Source organism: Eucalyptus grandis, chromosome 5 (assembly GCF_016545825.1).
Source record: "Eucalyptus grandis isolate ANBG69807.140 chromosome 5, ASM1654582v1, whole genome shotgun sequence".
Lineage (NCBI taxonomy): Eukaryota > Viridiplantae > Streptophyta > Magnoliopsida > Myrtales > Myrtaceae > Eucalyptus > Eucalyptus grandis.
In genome coordinates, this window is record NC_052616.1 from 29,608,904 (window position 1) to 29,627,077 (window position 18,174).

General features: G+C 38.3%; 2 protein-coding genes across 5 annotated transcripts; both read right to left on the reverse strand.

Moving 5' to 3' along the window:
* Positions 1-3,687: 3,687 nt before the first annotated feature.
* LOC108956670 (hypothetical protein) lies at positions 3,688-11,237 on the reverse strand. Of its 3 annotated transcripts, none has more exons than XM_039312371.1 (7): positions 10,885-11,237; positions 9,692-9,780; positions 9,543-9,612; positions 5,995-7,037; positions 5,211-5,420; positions 4,183-4,504; positions 3,688-4,062 (listed from the first exon to the last, which is right to left on the reverse strand). In XM_039312371.1, the coding sequence occupies exons 4-7, from the start codon at positions 6,666-6,668 to the stop codon at positions 3,892-3,894; spliced, it is 1,377 nt and encodes a 458-aa protein (XP_039168305.1). In that variant the 5' UTR covers positions 6,669-7,037; positions 9,543-9,612; positions 9,692-9,780; positions 10,885-11,237; the 3' UTR covers positions 3,688-3,891. The 3 variants fall into 3 exon arrangements, with proteins under 3 accessions (XP_039168305.1, XP_039168303.1, XP_039168304.1); XM_039312369.1 differs by having other exon boundaries at positions 4,183-4,507; XM_039312370.1 differs by lacking the exon at positions 9,543-9,612 and having other exon boundaries at positions 4,183-4,507.
* A 3,280-nt stretch (positions 11,238-14,517) lies between these two features.
* On the reverse strand, positions 14,518-17,772 carry LOC104425583. 2 transcript variants are annotated; one of them, XM_010038309.3, is made up of 6 exons: positions 17,412-17,772; positions 16,756-16,968; positions 16,505-16,653; positions 16,349-16,417; positions 15,443-16,245; positions 14,518-15,355 (listed from the first exon to the last, which is right to left on the reverse strand). In XM_010038309.3, exons 1-6 carry the CDS (start codon positions 17,601-17,603, stop codon positions 14,847-14,849), a joined length of 1,935 nt encoding a protein of 644 aa, XP_010036611.2. In that variant the 5' UTR covers positions 17,604-17,772; the 3' UTR covers positions 14,518-14,846. The 2 variants fall into 2 exon arrangements, with proteins under 2 accessions (XP_010036611.2, XP_039168036.1); XM_039312102.1 differs by having other exon boundaries at positions 14,518-15,361.
* Between the last annotated feature and the right edge of the window lie 402 nt (positions 17,773-18,174).

The window sequence follows — 18,174 nt, forward strand, 5'->3', positions numbered from 1 at the left end:
ATGACACATGGCAATGTATCATGATGACATGACAAATTCACATGGAAATCCGTATGGTTAATGTCATGAAAATCTCAAAATTATCACAGGTGTACCATTAAATTTATTATAAGAGTTGCGTTAAATTTGATATAAGTGCATCATTTTGATGTTTTTTGTGATACTTACCATATGGATTTGTCTCCATATCACGTCACCATGTATAATCTATAGATCAGCAAATTTATCAATAAAATTTGACGAAAATTAATGGAAGATAAATTTATCGGTTTGGGATTTTTTATCTTCAAAAAATTAGTTTAAAGTAAATTTATCACAATTACATCGCTTTAAGATTTTTCGTGATAAAAAAGAAGAAGTTTAGAGTAAATTTATTATAAATGTATTAATTTGAAATTTTTCATAATATTAATTATAGGGAAAATTCCAAATAAGGATCCGAAGTGAACCAATTTTCTCAAATAAGGATTCGAAATTAACTTTGTGTCAGATAAAAACCCAAAGTGGACTCATCGTCTCAAATAAAGACCATAAATGGTTGAATCAATTCCAAATAAAAATCTGAGCTTTGGTCAGCCAAATATTTATTTATGTGACATTTCCGATGACTAGAGTTTGGGCAATTTTGTCAAAAAAAAATATATAAGGAAAATTAACAAATCCTAAAACAGAAAAAAAAAAAAAAAAAACCCCTAGGTTTTCTACGGTCTCCTCGTTCCTTGTACCCATCATCTGCAAAGTCAAAGACCGAAGTTCTCCCCATTCCTTGTACCCATCCTTCGCAAAGTTGAAGACCCAAATTCTCCGCTAGTTGAGGCACGAATTAAAAAACAAGAAGAAAACCATGCTTCTTTCTTTGTTTGTGGAGACCCAAATTCTCTACCGGTTGAGCAAGGCGAGGAGCGACAAAAATCGAGTCACGACGACGACCGAGCAACGATTTGGTTGAGGAACAAATGAGGAGAAGATAGAAGAAAACATAAACATCTAAATGAATAACCTAAACTTAATTAATTTAGAATTTTCCATTTTTTTCCAATCACAAATTTCTGACAAAATTGCCCTTATTTTAATCGATGGAAAATGTCTGTCGGCGAACTAAGGTCCTTAATAAAAATTAACTTGATCACTTCGGGTTTTTATTTGACACAAAATTCACTTCGATCCTTATTTGAAACAATGGGTCTACTTCGAGTCCTTATTTGACACAAAGTTCAGTTTGGTTCTTTATTTGAGAAAAAAAAAGATTCACTTTGGGTTCTTATTTGGAATTTTTCCTTAATTATAATTATAATTATGGCATTTTCTATCTAATAAAAAAAGTGGAGGGAAATTCCTAACCTCGTCTATCTCGGGATCGGGGTCCTACGGGAGCGGGAAGAGTTATTTACTAGTGACCAACTACTTCCCTTAATTCAAATTGACTTCATGGTAATTTTCCAATTTAACCATAAATTTTTAAACACCTTTTGGTGATTTTGCTTTCTTTACCGTGTGCTTAACCGATGGGAACTAACTTCATACGCACGAGTGGGAGACACGTGGTCCAACATAGTAAGCATCTATTTATACACTGGGGCTCCGTGTAGCCTCCAGGCTCCATGCTATAAGAATAATAACACATGTAATTCTCTTAACCAATTAAATCCTGCCATAGTCTAAAAATTGAATCGTAAATAATCTTTAAGTAAACGTCTAGAGCGGAGAAAATATACAAGTAAAGAATTCATATTTCAAATTGTTATTTGAAAAAAGAAAAGTGTACTTAGCAAGAATGCATTGTGAAAATCACGAAAAATCACAAACTAATACACTATAATAAATTTATCCCAAACTAATATTTTGATCACCAAAAACTTCAAACTGATATGCATTTGACAAATATACTCTCACACTAATATTCTTGTGATAAATTTACCCTCTATTAGTTTTTGTTAAATTTTTCTATCAAATTGTTTAGTTGAATGACACGTAATAGTTAAATGGTATAGCAGTTTGGAATTTTATTCTCCGTTTATCACAGTCATACCAATTTTATGGTTTTTTGGGTATTAATCCAAAATGTACCAATTTGAGATTTTTAGAGGTCAAAAAATTTATTTGCAGTAAATTTATCACACTGTACCAATTTGAGGTTTTTTTTTTTTTTATCATTTGGGGTAAATTTATCACAAGTATATTAGCTTGAAACTTTTCTTAATCAAAAAATTGGTTTTAGGTAAATTTGTCATATGTGTACCGATTTTAGATTTTTTGTAGTATTAACCCCTAATTTAAAAGCATCATCTTTTTTTTCATCTTTATTGAATGAAAACTTTAGAATATGTTAAAAACCTCGAGACATCTCTTAAATTAATAGTCTACATATAAATAAAGCCAATAGCCCGCTTTTCAATTAGAAAATCACCGTCGATCCACTTGATAACGCACGCATAAACATATGGATGAAGCTTTTTTCTAATGAGTGGTCTTAATCTTTCACGCGCACGGCATGAAAAGTAATGTACTCAGAAAATCAATATGCGTCGAGCATTAATCCCATTCGAATTAAACTTGTTAAAAGAGTAATGTTGATTTCATAGATAACTACTTGCCAGCTAGTAGATTGACATTTATTTCATGACACCGAAAGTTACTTATCCCAACCAGATCTACTAAGTAAACATATTATCTTTGAATATTGAGATTTCCATGTGAAAAATTACTAGATAGGCCAACAAGTTGTTAAGGGCGCATTTGATAACAATTATGTTTTGGAGAATAATTTTTTATCATAAATGATTTTTTATAATTCTGTTGTTAAGAACAATTTCTAAGTAAGATAACGCTTTTGCTAACTCCACAAAATTTATATTCTCGAAATAGAAATGCATTTAGTAGGATTCTTAAATTCTTTTGTTTCTTTTAATACTTTTATTATATATTTTTTCTTTTTCTCTTCTCCTTTCTCCTTCTTTCTGTGGCTGGCGATCGGCTAAGTGAGGTCCAACGAGCTCGCCAAAGTCTCGCCAGGCCAAGACAATGTCCAATGAGCTCACCAAAGGCTTGCTTGGCCATGGTGAGCCTTAGCCTTGCCAAATTTGGGCGAGGCCAGACCTAACCGGTGGCCAAGCAAGCCTCAACCTCGCCTAGGTAGTGAGAGGTTGGCCTTGCCCTAGCCTAGCGAGGCCCAACCTTACGTCGGTTGGGGAGGCTGAGCCTCCCATTGAGGCTCGGCCTCCACGGGATCTGGCAATGCTCAGGTTGCCGGCCATGGCAAATGGCCGACAACTGGCCAAAAGGAAGAAGGAAAAAGGAAATAGAAGAAGAGAGAAGAGAAGAAAAAAATTAGATTTTAGAAATTATTTCGAGAAACAAAAGCTACTTTTTTTCTACTTCTTAATTCTATTCCAAATCTATTATTAGGAACAAAAAAAATAAAATTTTGTTCCCGAAAACAAAAAGTTTACTAAACAAATTTCTATTTTTTTTTTCCAGAAATAAAAGAACAAAATTAGTTGTTCCCAAGAGTGAAAACAAACAAGCCCTAGACTACCACCGGTTGAAAAGTACTTTTTGTTGAAAAAGAGTTGATACCAAGGCTGACCACGGGGCCTTTTTTCTCTTTTTGAGGTATAAAAATTACCTTTTAATTAAACGGAAAAAAAATTAAATTGATGGATTACCGTATTAAAAAAATAATTGCACTGAAATGAAATATAATTTTTTTTTTGCAACATCAAGGACAACATGCTATAGCGGCTATACATTATACTTTATACATTTAAAACGATACATCATACACTCAAACAGTCATTAGCCCATCCAACTTGATCCTAACCAAAGGAATAGACGCAACAATAAAACAGACGGCATGCAGGCGACTGGATTGAAGAAGATATGGCCAGTGGGTCAATGGGCATCACTTCCGAAGTATTCTGGAAAGTTTTCCATGTGGAAAACCTCAAACCATTCCTCTTCTCTACAGAACTGGAACGCCGCTCCATAAAACTTCATAAAGAGTCTCGGGAACCGTAAATCAAAGTAAGTGTAGAAACCCTCCTCACCCGGTCCGAATAGATCCTGCCAAAACATCAAAGAAATACTAGATATGAGCCACTAGTAGACACGATCTGAGATATACAAAGTTACGAAGTCTTATATCCATTCCGCAACAGAAATCATCACAATACTATAGAGTACCTTGATTTCATTGGGAAATTCATTGAGGTGGGCACTCTTATTTCGCATGAAGCGCACTAAATCCACGACAGAAGTAAAGTTTAACTTTTTTTCTTTCCTTTGGAGTATCCTTTGGAGTGCGTAAGTCTTAAATATAGGATCTAATTTGTCGATCCAATTCCCATAAAAAACCGGTGGCTCATTGCTCTGCAATTCTGTTAGAAGATCTGGATCGGGTGCTGGATTTTTCTCATGTAGTTTAGCACTCATCTGCTGAAGAAAGTGCAATTTAACATTTGATCTCCAAGAGAATGGATGGAGAATCACCTCCCTTGCCTCTAGCCTGCTGATAATTAAAAGCCATTGACAATTGACGCCTAAAAAATAATGACAAAAACGGAACTACAACCCAAAATGCTCAAAGAAATCAATTACACGAACAACGCTCAGATGGACCAACTTCCTGAATTCATAAGGATCACAAATATGGCATTGGTGCAATCTCTATGACAATTAAAATTGCTTCAGCTCATTGAGAGACTAACCATAATGTTTGAAAACTTCCATGCACTTTGCAACTCGTGACTCCAGGATGAAGGTAGTTGTTTGACTATGACAAGAAGCCGGGATTTATTTTCTCCAAATTACCTTAAATTATCAACTTAATCATTCAGTCCCAGGATTCTCCAAGACAAAATTGGGCAGCGAGGATAATATTCTCCAAGGTTCATAGTTAGTGCGATAAGCGAAACCCATAAATCTTCATTGCAAAATCCGGTGTATTCATAGCAAGAATCTTCTAAATACTGCACTAGAAATTATTGGAATTTATATGTTCGTGAATGGGTAACAAACTTATAGCCCTAATAACTATGCTTCCGACAATGATCATCCTCTCTAAACCAACACATGTTCAACCTATTTTCCGGCTTCTATCGGGATTTTCACATTTTTTGCTCATCAAGTAGGGTGATGCAGGAACATCAAAATATATCAAAAAGCGGAATGAAAATTGGAGTGATGCAAATTAAAGATGACAAAACTCTTACCTCAATTCGGGATTCTTCTTTAGCAAACGCGAAAACAGATCCTCAGCTTCTGGCGTGGATTTCACCAAGGACAGGTCCATATTGTTTTTCTTAATATAGGATAGCTGAGCACGGAATAATCGATCAGTCATCATCAAGACATTTTTAGGCTTAAGGTTCCCAAAAATTGTTCCCGCAGGACGGTAATGGATAGGTTGTGAAAACATATCCCTGTATCATAAAATAAAGTAGACATTATGACTTAATCCAACAATATATCTGGAACAAAATAGTATCTGGACCACTCAAAGGCATCGAATACATAATTTTATACTAGCCATATCCTATCGGAAATTCAGGAAGTAAGGATGCAAAAAGTACACCAACAACTATTACAAGTTCTTGGCCTAAATTCTAAATGAAAAACCTGGGATGGAAACTGATTCACCGTATCAATCTCATCACTGATTCTGTAGCATTCACGAATCAAAAAAGAGAGCAGGTATACTTGATTTTAGCAAAATGGGAAAAGATCTATGATTTTATTTATTTAATTGATTTCTATGGGAAGAAAACTAGGAGTTTTAGTCTTGATAGCGACACTGAATTGAATCTAGAAAAGAAGCTGCAAGGTTCAAAACTCAGCCCATTACATTAGGGTCGACCTAATAATTGAGTTATTAAATCCTTCGACTGGTAACTGACCCCCAGCAATTTATGAAGGCGACGGTTGATTCAAAGAGTGCCGCAAGAAGTAAATCTCAATTCAAACATTTTGTGCACGTCCAAACATAATTTAAATTACCTTAACCATAACGGCAAAGGTGTGCGATGACGACCTTCCATCCACGAGTTAACATCAAGGCAGTTAGAGTGATCCGAAGATACTGAAAGTAATTGGACAGCACTCGGATGTCGGACAGGGCAGTTCCCTGCAACAGATCGAACTTCGCAAAAGCCCTCAACGCCATTGATCTCATTACTTTCCTTGCTAATTTCTGTGCTTGACACAGGGAGAGTGTTCTTAGGCTTCGACAGTTGGTCATCATAGCTCCTACAGCCGAGAAGCCTGTCTTCATTTTCTGAAGAGGCGCGATTGTCATGATTGTCCTCTCTGTCAAGACTTCCATTGCTCTCTAGCTTATTCCAATTTTGTATAAAGACCTGAGAGTCACAAGTACCTAAAGGAAGATCCAGTGAAAGCCGATGAGGAGGGGGCGGAGAAAGTAATCCAGCCTCATCCGTCATCCATACGTTGTCTACACTCCTCGTATCGTCAAGCCCGCCTTCGTTCTCTGAGGAAGCCCCTTTGAATTCAGAGAGGACGGACAGCCAATGTTTAAGAGATGACTCGTCCACCTTGACCCAGTCGACCCACACAAATCTATCGTCCAACATAGGAGGCGGTGAATCGTCTCTCCTCCTCTTGGAAGGAAAACATTCAAAGGGATCAGGCAGTTTAGCTGATAACACAGACATATTATGTCGATCGAATAGTGGCCTTGGATCGCCGGATCTCGGTCTGCGACGCCCTCTGAGTCGTCGAGTATGTTGAGCAGGTCCCCAGTCCTGCTGGAGAACGCAGAAGAGATGGAGGCGGAGGAGGGCGAGCGAAGAAGCTGAAGAGGAGGCGAGGTGATTAGGGTTTTGCTTTTCCGTCGTCGTTTCCTTCTATGTTCAGACGTTTCGGACCGGTTTTGGGTCACCCTTCCTTTTTACCTCACTGTTCAGTCTGGCAGGTCCAATCCACATGAATTTTGCTTGGCCCAGATGTGAAGAATGAACGGGAGGCCCAGACGCGAATGACTAGATCTTCCTCCTCAGATCACTGCCCACGAATGCAGTACCCTGATTACCATGCCAAAGGACGAAAGAGTGTTAGGGAGTCGATCTCATTCTCGGTCATGTCCGTGCTCTAGCAAGATGGAAAAAGGCTATAGTATTATCGCAATCCAATTAAAAGATTTAGGAATCTATTGCACTTTGTATATAAGGTCTACGATTGTTAATACATTCTCTTTCCCTTATTTTTTTCCTTTTGAGGTTTTGAAGTATATGAATATGATTTCTTACATATTTTAATTACTTATAGATCCATACTTTTATACTTAAAGCCACTAGCTACAATGAGAAAAAAATTATCAATTGTATGAGAAGGTTAACACTAGTGGTATGCTTTAATTATGGGCAATCGATTCTTAAATTACTCACTGGGACCTACCTTGTTATAACCGATTCTCAATTTTTAAAACATGGAATTTAATCTGTTATATTTTGTTCCTATTTTTTTTGGACCTAGAGCCTACACCGTTTGCCCTGAAATTAGTTCTTAAACATACCCTTTTTTCCAGTTCAATTCCAAATCTATCAAAAAACCTAATTTTCTTTTGTTTCTTTTTCCAATTTCATTTTTTACAGCAAAATAATGTAAGCAATAAAACAATTCAAAGTAAAACATCATAAATCCCTATTCATCAAAAGCAACAATAAGCTGAACGTGTAGTTATGTACAATTATAAATAATAAAAAGTCCAAACACCTAACACAAAACATAAATTATAAAATTATATCCTTCATTCATCCACAAAAAAAAAAAAAAGATTTGGTCGAATGGATACTCAAAATGCCAAGTATTATTCATTGTAAGACAGATGAAAATAAAGTACAGAAATTTCTTATTTATCTGATACGATAAAACCCCTGTATCACTTGCGTTACCGCATGACCGTCAGTCTCATAAGCAAAAAGCCCCACAGCATAAAAATTGAAGCTGATGATCTCATTCAGTAAGAACACAACAAAGACATTTAAGCGACAAGTCGTAAGCAAGAAGTTAGCAAAGGACGCACTAGAGATAACATACAACAAGAGAAAGAAAAAACAAAGGGCAAAGATTCTAAGAAATTACCAGTCGCGACCTCAAGTTGCAAGCGTTAAACCTCAAAAACCCATCAGAAAAGCAAATACAGCAAGCTAATTCGAAGCGCACGCAGCAGAACTCAGCAGCAAAGACATTTGGTAAACTGTAATTGAAAAGAACATTGGGAAGCAACTTTGAGAAAAATGCCATTTGGTAAAAACACATTACAAAAGTCCTTTAGTGTGATCAATTTAAGCTTTTCAATTTTTAATTTGTTTAAATAAATAAAAAAAAAAAAAACAACAATGACCGCCACTTTTACAATTTGAATGTTAAGAACAATGTAAAGAAACGCATTAATAAATTTATAAATAAAAGAATCACATTTCATTTTTGGTTAAAAAGTCAAATTAATCAAAACAATAACAGATATTTGATCATGTAAATTTGTCATGTCAAGAGATGTATTATGACTTGAAACACTAACCCCTTATTCACATCATTAGGATCAAATGTATTATCATAATTGGGATCCAATGAGACTGATGGCATTCTTACGGCCCCGACTTCATAAAATTGCAAATTCAGGATGTTCGAGGTGGACAAAATTTCAATCATAAACTGGATTAGAACAATGGCAGGTTGCTGCGCAACATATATATGCTTTTGGTGCTGGACAAACAGATTCAGACAATTCATTGTAACTGATATGCAATAACTTATGGTGAATGATGTGCACACCACTCACCGATTATTTGCTCCATAAATCCATGTATGAAAAACTTTCGACCAATATTTATATAAGTATAATGCCCGCGACATAGTTTCTAAAAAAACTGCTTATACCCAATATACGATAGCTATATCAATCAACAACTCAACATCAAAACATGGCATTATCGATACCAGGACCAGAAAACTGTACAAGTCCTGATGACACGTTGCTCATGCAAACAAAGTTTGCAAATTCATCCTACCCTTCGTAGAAGTACATGCTCATAGCGAGAAAACCGAGAAATCCAAAGCGTGCATGATAACTATTCTATTTTTGGCAAGATCTGTTTTTCGGTTCCCAGAATAGGTTTGGAACATAAATCCATTTGATAACACATTTCATTTTTCTATTTCTGGAACAAATTTTTAGTTTAGAAATAAGTTTTAAATATAAATGAGAAGTAAAAATTTTCTACTTTTTCTATTTCTTGAAAGAAATGAGAAATAAAAACTTTCTCATCATTCGCTCTCACTAACTGGCTGCCCACTCACTACCAGCCGCATCCTCCGCTGCGCTGCCAACCGCCCAGGAGGGAGAAATTTTGTGATGTTATCAACCAAATTTTTATTTTGTTTTGTGTCATTATCAAATGCATATTTTATCTAGAAAATCGTTCAGGAAATAGAAATAGAAGTCTGGCTAGAAATTGTGTCTAGAAACATAATGTTTATCAATCGCACCCCTAATGCCAAAGCAATGCAGAGTCAATAATGCTTACTAGCAAGAGTTTCTCTGCTTTTTGCGCTGAGGAATAATTCTAAGAGCATCCAGCATTGACTAATCCAGTTCTGTAACAGCAAATGTTGATAATAAATGGTAGTACATACCAAATAAGGAATTGTAACTGGAAAGATACAACAGCCCAACCTTTTGTTTGTAACAGCGTAGCCAAGACACTCAACGAACCCAAAACTTGAACATTGTTTCCATCTCTGATGTACGTAAGTAATGTCTCCCTGCAAAGTTATAAACGTTACAGAAAGAAAAAATGGAGTAAACATTGGCAACAAACTTCTGCTAATTTAGCATCTCCTCAGATATAACAACATATAACCAATTAGAAAACTCTAAAAGGGACATCACTCAGCATGCGAACATGATAAAATACTAAGTGGCACATTTATTCCATTCTTTGGGTCTTTGTAACAAAATTGAAACATAAGACTCAAAATATCACAAGTTAACTGTATCTCTGCCATATTCAACGGTTTTTCATGTTGTTTCCACCTAAGCTTAAGCTATAATGGTTACCAAAGAAATTGAAATGATTGATTTGCTTCAGTTATTCAGAGGTTACATAACCTTTCTGGGAGTTGAGTGCTGACTACAGATCATATAACAATTAATCAATAACATATGTAGCAGTGACTTAAATAAAGAGAAGCCCAGAACAAGGAGTTCTTAAATGAGGCGTCCTTATACAAGTCCATGATATATTGAAAAGTGCATCATTGAAAGAACTTCACAAAAGTACTTTCAACATAATCTCACATTTCTTCATGAACATCCAAAGATCTATCTTGGCTCTCGAAGCAAGTCTTAGCCGTAGACAACAAGTACAAGAGAGCATGCATCTCTCCAGCTTGGATATTTCATGTCAGAGAAACCTCAGCAATTAATCAGCTAATTCTGCTCTCTACTTCTGCTAATAAAACGACACTGGAATCCTTAATAAAAGAAAAAGTTTTTTGCTTTCAATTGCAGAAGGCAAGATGCACATCATAAAGCTCGCCAAAGTTCACAGACAACAATCGGAAGGATCCCAAACAAACATCAAACCCAAGCTCCCAAATTCGCAGATCACACAAAGCGGGTCTTGCTCTGGAGGGGAAAAGGGGTGAATCCCAAAATGAACACAGGGAACACAAGGATCTAGAAACAAGAGAAAATCACAAGCGCACGCAGGTTCTACCCAACTACATCACCGCACGAATTCAAACGTCGACCAACGCGTAAAGAAGACGAAGCCCCACAGAGAAGCAGCAGAGCCCCCCACGCACACCCGCACGTTTTGAGGAACATTGAACAGAACCCAGATGCGAGAGAGATCGAATACGCACCTGACAAAGGTGTTGCAACTTCGGATCGAGTAAGGGAGTCGTTCTCCAAATCAAGCAAGGAAGGGGGCCTTCTGCTGCTGCAGAGCTAACTTTTCTCGACACGTTTCGACACGCGTGTCCGGAAGACGATAGAGGGTGGAGGCGAGGCGGTAAACGATTGTGACGAGGACCGAGAGCAAGCAGAGATCGAGAGGAAGAGGAGAGGAAGGGAATCGTGCGGAGAGGAAGGTGGTCGTGCGGCAAGGAGAAGGAGGAGAAGGATCGAGAGGAAGGGAATCGTGCGGCGCGCGGCGAGGAGGAGGAGGAGGAAAAGGGTCTGGCTAGGGTTTTTGATAACTCAAAACCGAGGGAAAGAGAAGTGAAATAATTTTTTTGGGGGGGCGATAAGGAGTGGGGGTAACCTCAGTGGGCACTTTTTTAATCGAAAAATAAATAAATGAGATTAAAAAATAATTTCAAAAAATAAAAGTATTAAATTTTAAATAATAATATTTTTTGGTAATTATAGAAGATCATGAATTTATTTAAATAAATTGATTCTAATTTCTTATTAGTCATTAATTTAATCCATAACTTTTATTAAAGTTAAAAACATATTTCTAAACATGGATACGCATTAACTATGTATATATCTTTAGAATTTCCAATGAATTGAATGTGAATCAAATTAATTAAAAATAAAAATATTCATTTAATATATAACGTGTCCCAACATGTCGGAATTCTTTATTTTTTTAGAAATGTCGTGTCGACGTGTCGTGTCGTGTCGTGTCGACGTGTCCGTGTAGCGTGTCGGTGCTATTTAGGCAATGACCACTAAAGGAAAAGAAAAAAGAAAAAATATATAATAAAAGAATTAAAAAATATTTAAGAATCCTATTAAATGTATTTCTATCTCGAAAATATAAATTTAGGAAAGTTATCAAATGCGTTATTTTGCTCAGAAATTATTCTCGAAAATAGAATTGAAAAAAATTATTTCTCATCGAAAATTGTTCCCAGGAACAAAATGGTTACCAAATGTTCTCTTAACGTCCCAATAATGTCTTTCGACGTCACCTTTTCAATTAAGGCCTTTGAATGCAATTATCAAATAATTTTCTAAAATTGTTGACGCAACTTTGATTCAACCGAAGACGTAATCAGGGTAATTCCTTCGTCATTTTATGCCCGACATGAATCCGTGTGCAACGTGTACTTGTGTTTCGATTATGAGCAATTAACTGATAAATATATGCATGAACCCTAATCTGTGACGTACGTGCATACAGAATTGACTAATGGCATGTAATTGGAAAATGCACAGTTAGTTTTAAAATCAATGGAGTCATGTTATTATTTGGCCTTCTTTGACGACGATATTTTCGTCCTTTTCGACCATAATTAATAAGCATTTTTTAAACCTGAAAAATACATTTTAGAGAAAATAATTATAATTTTTGAAATTCATTACTTGCACACTATAACAACTTAGAGAAAATATGAAACTTTCAGAATAATAGCCGTAAAAACCATATTTTTTTGTATTTTAACAGATAACTTGGCATTACAACGATCTATTTGTTCATGAAGGCCCTAATTTTAAGCCAGCAATGTAATGACTTACTTATTTAATAAAACTAGCCTAATTCTAACATTATAATAATACAGATTTTAAATGGGGATTCAGAACCTAATTGTCTACAATTCGTACCTTTTTAGGATCGTCAGAATTTTCAAGTTTGAACCTCACAAGAATCCTTCACAAAAAGAAAAAAAGAAGAAGAACAAGCTAATAACTTGAATTTGAGATAATACGATTGAAAGAGAGATGTTGGGAATGATTTACCTCGGTTGAAACCAGCAAATGAATACCCTATTTAATATTTATAGGAAAGTTTTGGAAATAAAGGGGTGTGATGCACCTCATAAAGGGAATGGTGCGTGACATGAGAGAAAATATCTTGAAAAGGGCTTTAAAAAATGCTGGACGAGACTTAATGGGTGCGGAACTGGGCTTGAAAAGCCCGTTCACTTGTGAAACAAGCCTAGGGACGTCCCTGGTCGTCATGGGCCCTCGATGGGCCTACCCGGGCTCACGTGAAGCCCGCTCGACTGCAGGCCCATATGGGCCGACCACGTGTTGGGCTCACCCGGTCTAGCGGGCGGCTAGGTCGAGGGCCAGCCTAGATCCGACGCCGCTGCACGCGGCCATCGCCGTTAGAGAGCGCAGGACCGACGCTAGAACAAGCTGGTCTAATACTAAATGCGACACGCAGTGGTGGCTCAAGGCGAGGTGCTCGCGTCATGGTTTTTAAACTATTTTAAAATAATACAAATTTTTTTTAAGGTATCAAAAGTCGAACTTGTATTATGCATATGATCTATAGGTTTGTTTTTCAATCGCTAAGTTAACCTCGTCTGGTTTTGTGTAATCATATGTGACTTCACATATAAGAGAAAGAAAGAGAAAAATCGAAACTACTAACACGTTTGTTTGCAGTGATAATTATAATGTCATGATGTATGTATCACTCTCAAAACTTAATATCTATTTCTTAATTGTCAATATCTTTTTCTCCTACACTATCAAATTTTAGATTTCATCAATTTCAATTGAAAATTACGTTATTCATCGATTTTCATATTATAGATGGTAAATTTATTTGTATTATTAAAGTGTAATAATGTAATGATCATCTTCATTATATTATAAGTTACAGTATCTTGATAAAGTTCAATTTTAAACTATATATATTAAATGTTACCATAGTTACTAGTTATGTACTCATAGCCTTACACCAAAACCTCATATTTCGTTACAAATATAACATTATTCAAAGATAATTGCTCAAATTCCTTCCTGAACTTTAGCACTGTTGCACTATAGCCTTGAATTTTCAGAAGTTGCAGGTTATTACACACATGAACTTTCACACGATTGCAGAATAAGCCCCAAAAGTTGGAAAAAAGTTAAAGATTACCTCCTCATCTTTTTTTTGTTGTTGTTATTTTATTATTGTAGTCGCTAGTTTTTCCTTCTGCGCATCCGTTAAGTGTTACTTGGAAATGGCCTTATTAATTTTTTCTTGATCAAGGTAATCTACATTAAATATTTTATAAAGCTCGATGCTCCTCGTGGCAATTCCAAAAATCACCAAGATCAATGGCCAAGGAAGGAACCCTAGCATAATCACTGGTCCGTTGGATCCCGTTCAGACATAATTTTGTTACTATGCGTATGAATTCTCAATTCACCATTAATTTGATGACCCTACCTTAATCATCATCAAATTCGGTAGTAGATTATCAAATTGCTTTCAAATTTTACTTGTAGGTTCGATCAGCTATTAGTAACTTACCAATATAATAGTTGGCACCACCATGAGCGTGGATTTTCTTCTTCCTTCCTTTTTCTCAGATTCAATTTGTTGTGAAAGTACCACAAATAGTTAATGCCTTTTTGCAAGCACTAGGCTCACAAAAATCTCTAACATAGAAGTTTCTGATGTGTTGCAATATATCCAGATTCAAACGCTCGATCTGAACCAACTAGATTGGAGAGAAGTTATGGATCCATAAGACCCGACTTTGATTTTACCATAAATATCACGATAGATTATAAATTGCTTTTTTAAAATTTGCAAGTCGCACTATTTAATCATCAGTGACTTACCATCGGAACATTCATTTCACCACTTTGAAATTCATAGTAGATTATCAACAATTTTTTCTATTTTACAAATGATCATCTATTGGATTGAACGATTCAGCTCAACGATGACCGTCCTACCTTGAAGTCTTGGAAGGGAAGCAATCATGCAGAAACCAGACAAATCCTGAGAATCGAGCGAGAAAGGCGAACAAGCGAAGATGAACGAAGGTGAGAACGAACACCGGAAGGCCCGACTGAACACAAACCACCACTCTAACGAGGAAGAAGAAGAAGACCAGGGCAGATCGAATTCTCTCGGATATGCAGTTCATGCGGTGTGCGGAGGAAGGCGTGTGATGTCCTGAAAGACCTGCAGCCTCTTTCTCCTCGGCGGTTGTCCAGCTTTCTTGACCGGCACGGCATCTTCAGGAGCGCCGCAGCCGCCCGCCTTATCGGACTCTAGTAGCATGACCGAGTCTAGTTCCTGTTTCGGGATCTGGTTGAAGTTCAAGGAGCGTCGAACTGCCGAGCGGCCCGAGGTCCTCGATGGAGTATCCATCGTTTGCGACTTGGAGCCGCATCCTAGATCGGAAAATGTCAAAGTTCGGCTTAAATTCTCCGTCAGAGTCCGTTCATGACCTCCAATGTTGATGTCTAGATTCTCATCATTAAATTCCTCACTGCGAAAGCTCCTTGTCGGAGTTCGGAAAGGAGGAGGTTTCTGCGGCGAGTCATTCCACAGGTGCTGCACAGGAGGATCAGTCGGTTCTTGTTCCTCTTCCTCCTCAGCCATGTCAGCCCAGCTCTTCTTATGCTTGTCTACCCAAAAACTCTCCCCTGCAACTGCTAGTTCATCTATCACATGAGAATCTGCCACGGCTTTTTTGGAAAAGCAGTCAATTGTAGCATTGACACATAACTTACCACCGGAATCTTTTATGTCGTCAGTTGAAGTTTCGACCAATTTTGCAGGATCTCCCTTGCTGCGAATCATATTTTCATCATAATTCTTCGGCTTGGCCATTGCCACGGAACCATTTCCGACGAGTTTTGTCTCTCCAGTTGAAGTAGCCTTCGACTTGTATTCTGAATCTCGACATGAAGCTGGGGAAGCATACAAGCTCCTACACGTATGCCTCCTCGATTCGCCGGGAGAAAATTCGATATTTCTCTTGACAGAAGCCGGCGAAGCGTATGCACTCCTGCTCGAGGAACTCCAACCCGCCTTACTTGTCTCAAGACAGTTCTCCTTGGCATGGAGATTTCCCGGCAAGACATATCTCAGCGGAGTTCCAAAGTTGGAAACTTCCCTCCAATTATCGCCGAATATGTTTTCTGAAGATGACCAAGCTTCGGCCCGGGAGAGCATGCCGTTTCTCTCGTTTAAGATCCATGTTTCTTCTCCATGTCCATTTGCAGTGGTTGTAGAGGCGAGTGGCCGAGCTCCACGGTTGATAACCTGTTCAGTAAAGCAAGTGCTCTCCCTCGAATTCTGGATCTCCTTATGATCGACTTCGTTCTGCTTAATTGGCCGCGATTTGATCTCATTCAGCATCTGAAGGGCGCGATCGAAAGACTTAGCATAAGATTCATCCATGTCACCATCGCCGCACGGACCTCTGACTGCATCCAGTACCGCTTTCGCGTCGGCTAGTTTGTTCATGTTCATCAGACAGATCGCCAAGTTGCACTGCTTATTCTTGTCTGGCTCCAGTGACAAGGCTTCCCTGAAATCAAATGCATACATTAAACATAAAAAAGAACAGAATTTTCTTCTTTCGAAAGCATGAAATGTTTAATGATTAAGATGCCATCTCACTGAGAGCATACCGGTAAAGTCCTTCAGCGATCTCGTAATTGCTCAGCTGCAAGTGAGCCCAGGCCAGGTTCCCCATTATCCTGCATAAGGTTTAGCAAGGCATCGTAAACGGACCGTCGACGAAACAAAAGAAAGGGAAAAAGAAAAGCTTGGCTACTCGAGAGGACCTCGATCTCTCTTGCTCCCTCGTTACTTGGATTTTCTTCCCTTGTGACCTCGCCGTCTTCGTTCGGTTCGCAACGAACCCCTTCCCTTCTTCGATGAGCCGCAGTTTATGCTGAAGCATTTCGATCTCTTCTTCGATCCGTCCAGACCTCTGCATAATGCACATTCCAAATGTATAATGCATGCAAAATCATTTCTCTTTAGTCCACGGCGAACCGCTAAAACTACCCGTGCAGTATATCAGCGACATTACCTTGTAGAGTTCGATCAGCACGTTGTCAAGAGATTCCTGAGAATCAAAGGGGCAGAGGTGGCGGAAAGACTTGATGGCCTCGATCGCCTCGTCCGACCGGTTCAGCTGTTTCATCACGATCGCCATGTCCTTCAGCGCGCTGTCGACTCGGTCCCCCGCATTTATAGCGGCCCAGAACAGAGAGATGGCCTTACTCGGATCCTTGTCTATTAACTGAAATCGGGAACAGAAGAAGAATCAATTCGACCGCGACCCGGAAAAGACAATCGAACTCGCACAAGATCCCTCTCAGCTTTCCCTCTCAAAGAGGGACAATCGCGATGCTCGTTCCAACAAGACACGGTCACGCAACCACACGAGCGCCGTCGTGCGCCTACCGATCAATGATCACGAGATTACCAGGCCGGATCACACTAATTTTACTAATAACTACATCGGCAACTCCATATGATCGCGACAGCAAACAGTAACGAAAGGAAAAATCTTGAAGAAGGCGTCTACAGATCGCGACGAAAGGAAAACGACAACGACGATCACACCAAATTCAAGATCAGGACGATCAGCGAAATCAAGAAAACGGGTGCGCACCTTCTTGATTATAACAGAAACACGAGAATTCATGAAAAAAGGAAAAAGGTAAAGTCAGGGTTTCTCACTTGGACCCTCTTGGCCTTGACGTAGGGAGAGTCGCCGGCAGGCACTTTGTGAATGATATGGAAGAGATCCGGCGGCGACGCCCGCTTCCTCTCCGACATCAGCACCGGAGAAACCAGTGGCCGCACAGCCCGCTTCGGTGGCTGCGGCGTGAAGTAGCCCCTTGCCGGGAAATTCTCCCTGTTGCCCCACATGATCAGCGGAATTCCGTCGACCAAAACGCTCGGCTCTCACTAACCCTTCGATCACCGCACCACCGCCGGCGCGAGGTGACGATCGGAATCCCCGTTTGCAGGAAAGAAAGCTCTTCTTTTCGGTCGATCTAAAAAAGGAAGGGAAGTGAAAAGAGAATGGAGTGAGAATTGTGCAGAGAGCGATTGAAACGGAAAAGATGATGGAGGCGTTTTTATAACTATTACTAGCCGTTGGGCGGCGGGACCTGGTCGCACGTGCGAGCTTCGCTCGTGCTTGGATGCTTGGGGTGAGGCCTTGACCGAAACCTGCAAGGATGAAATGGATCCAATGCCTAAAAAAAAATTGAGTTAACAAATTGGTCACATTATCCATTATGAATGCCACTCTTGATTTAAGAATATTGCTTATATTTTTTAGGGAGCTTTTTCTTCCTCTTATCATAATAATAACAAAATTTTAGAATTTTCAATATACTTAACTTTTGTCAAATTTTCAAAAGAAACATATATATCTTTAAGAAAATCATGCAACGATAACATGAAAATTAAATAAAAAATTGCGCCGTTAGAT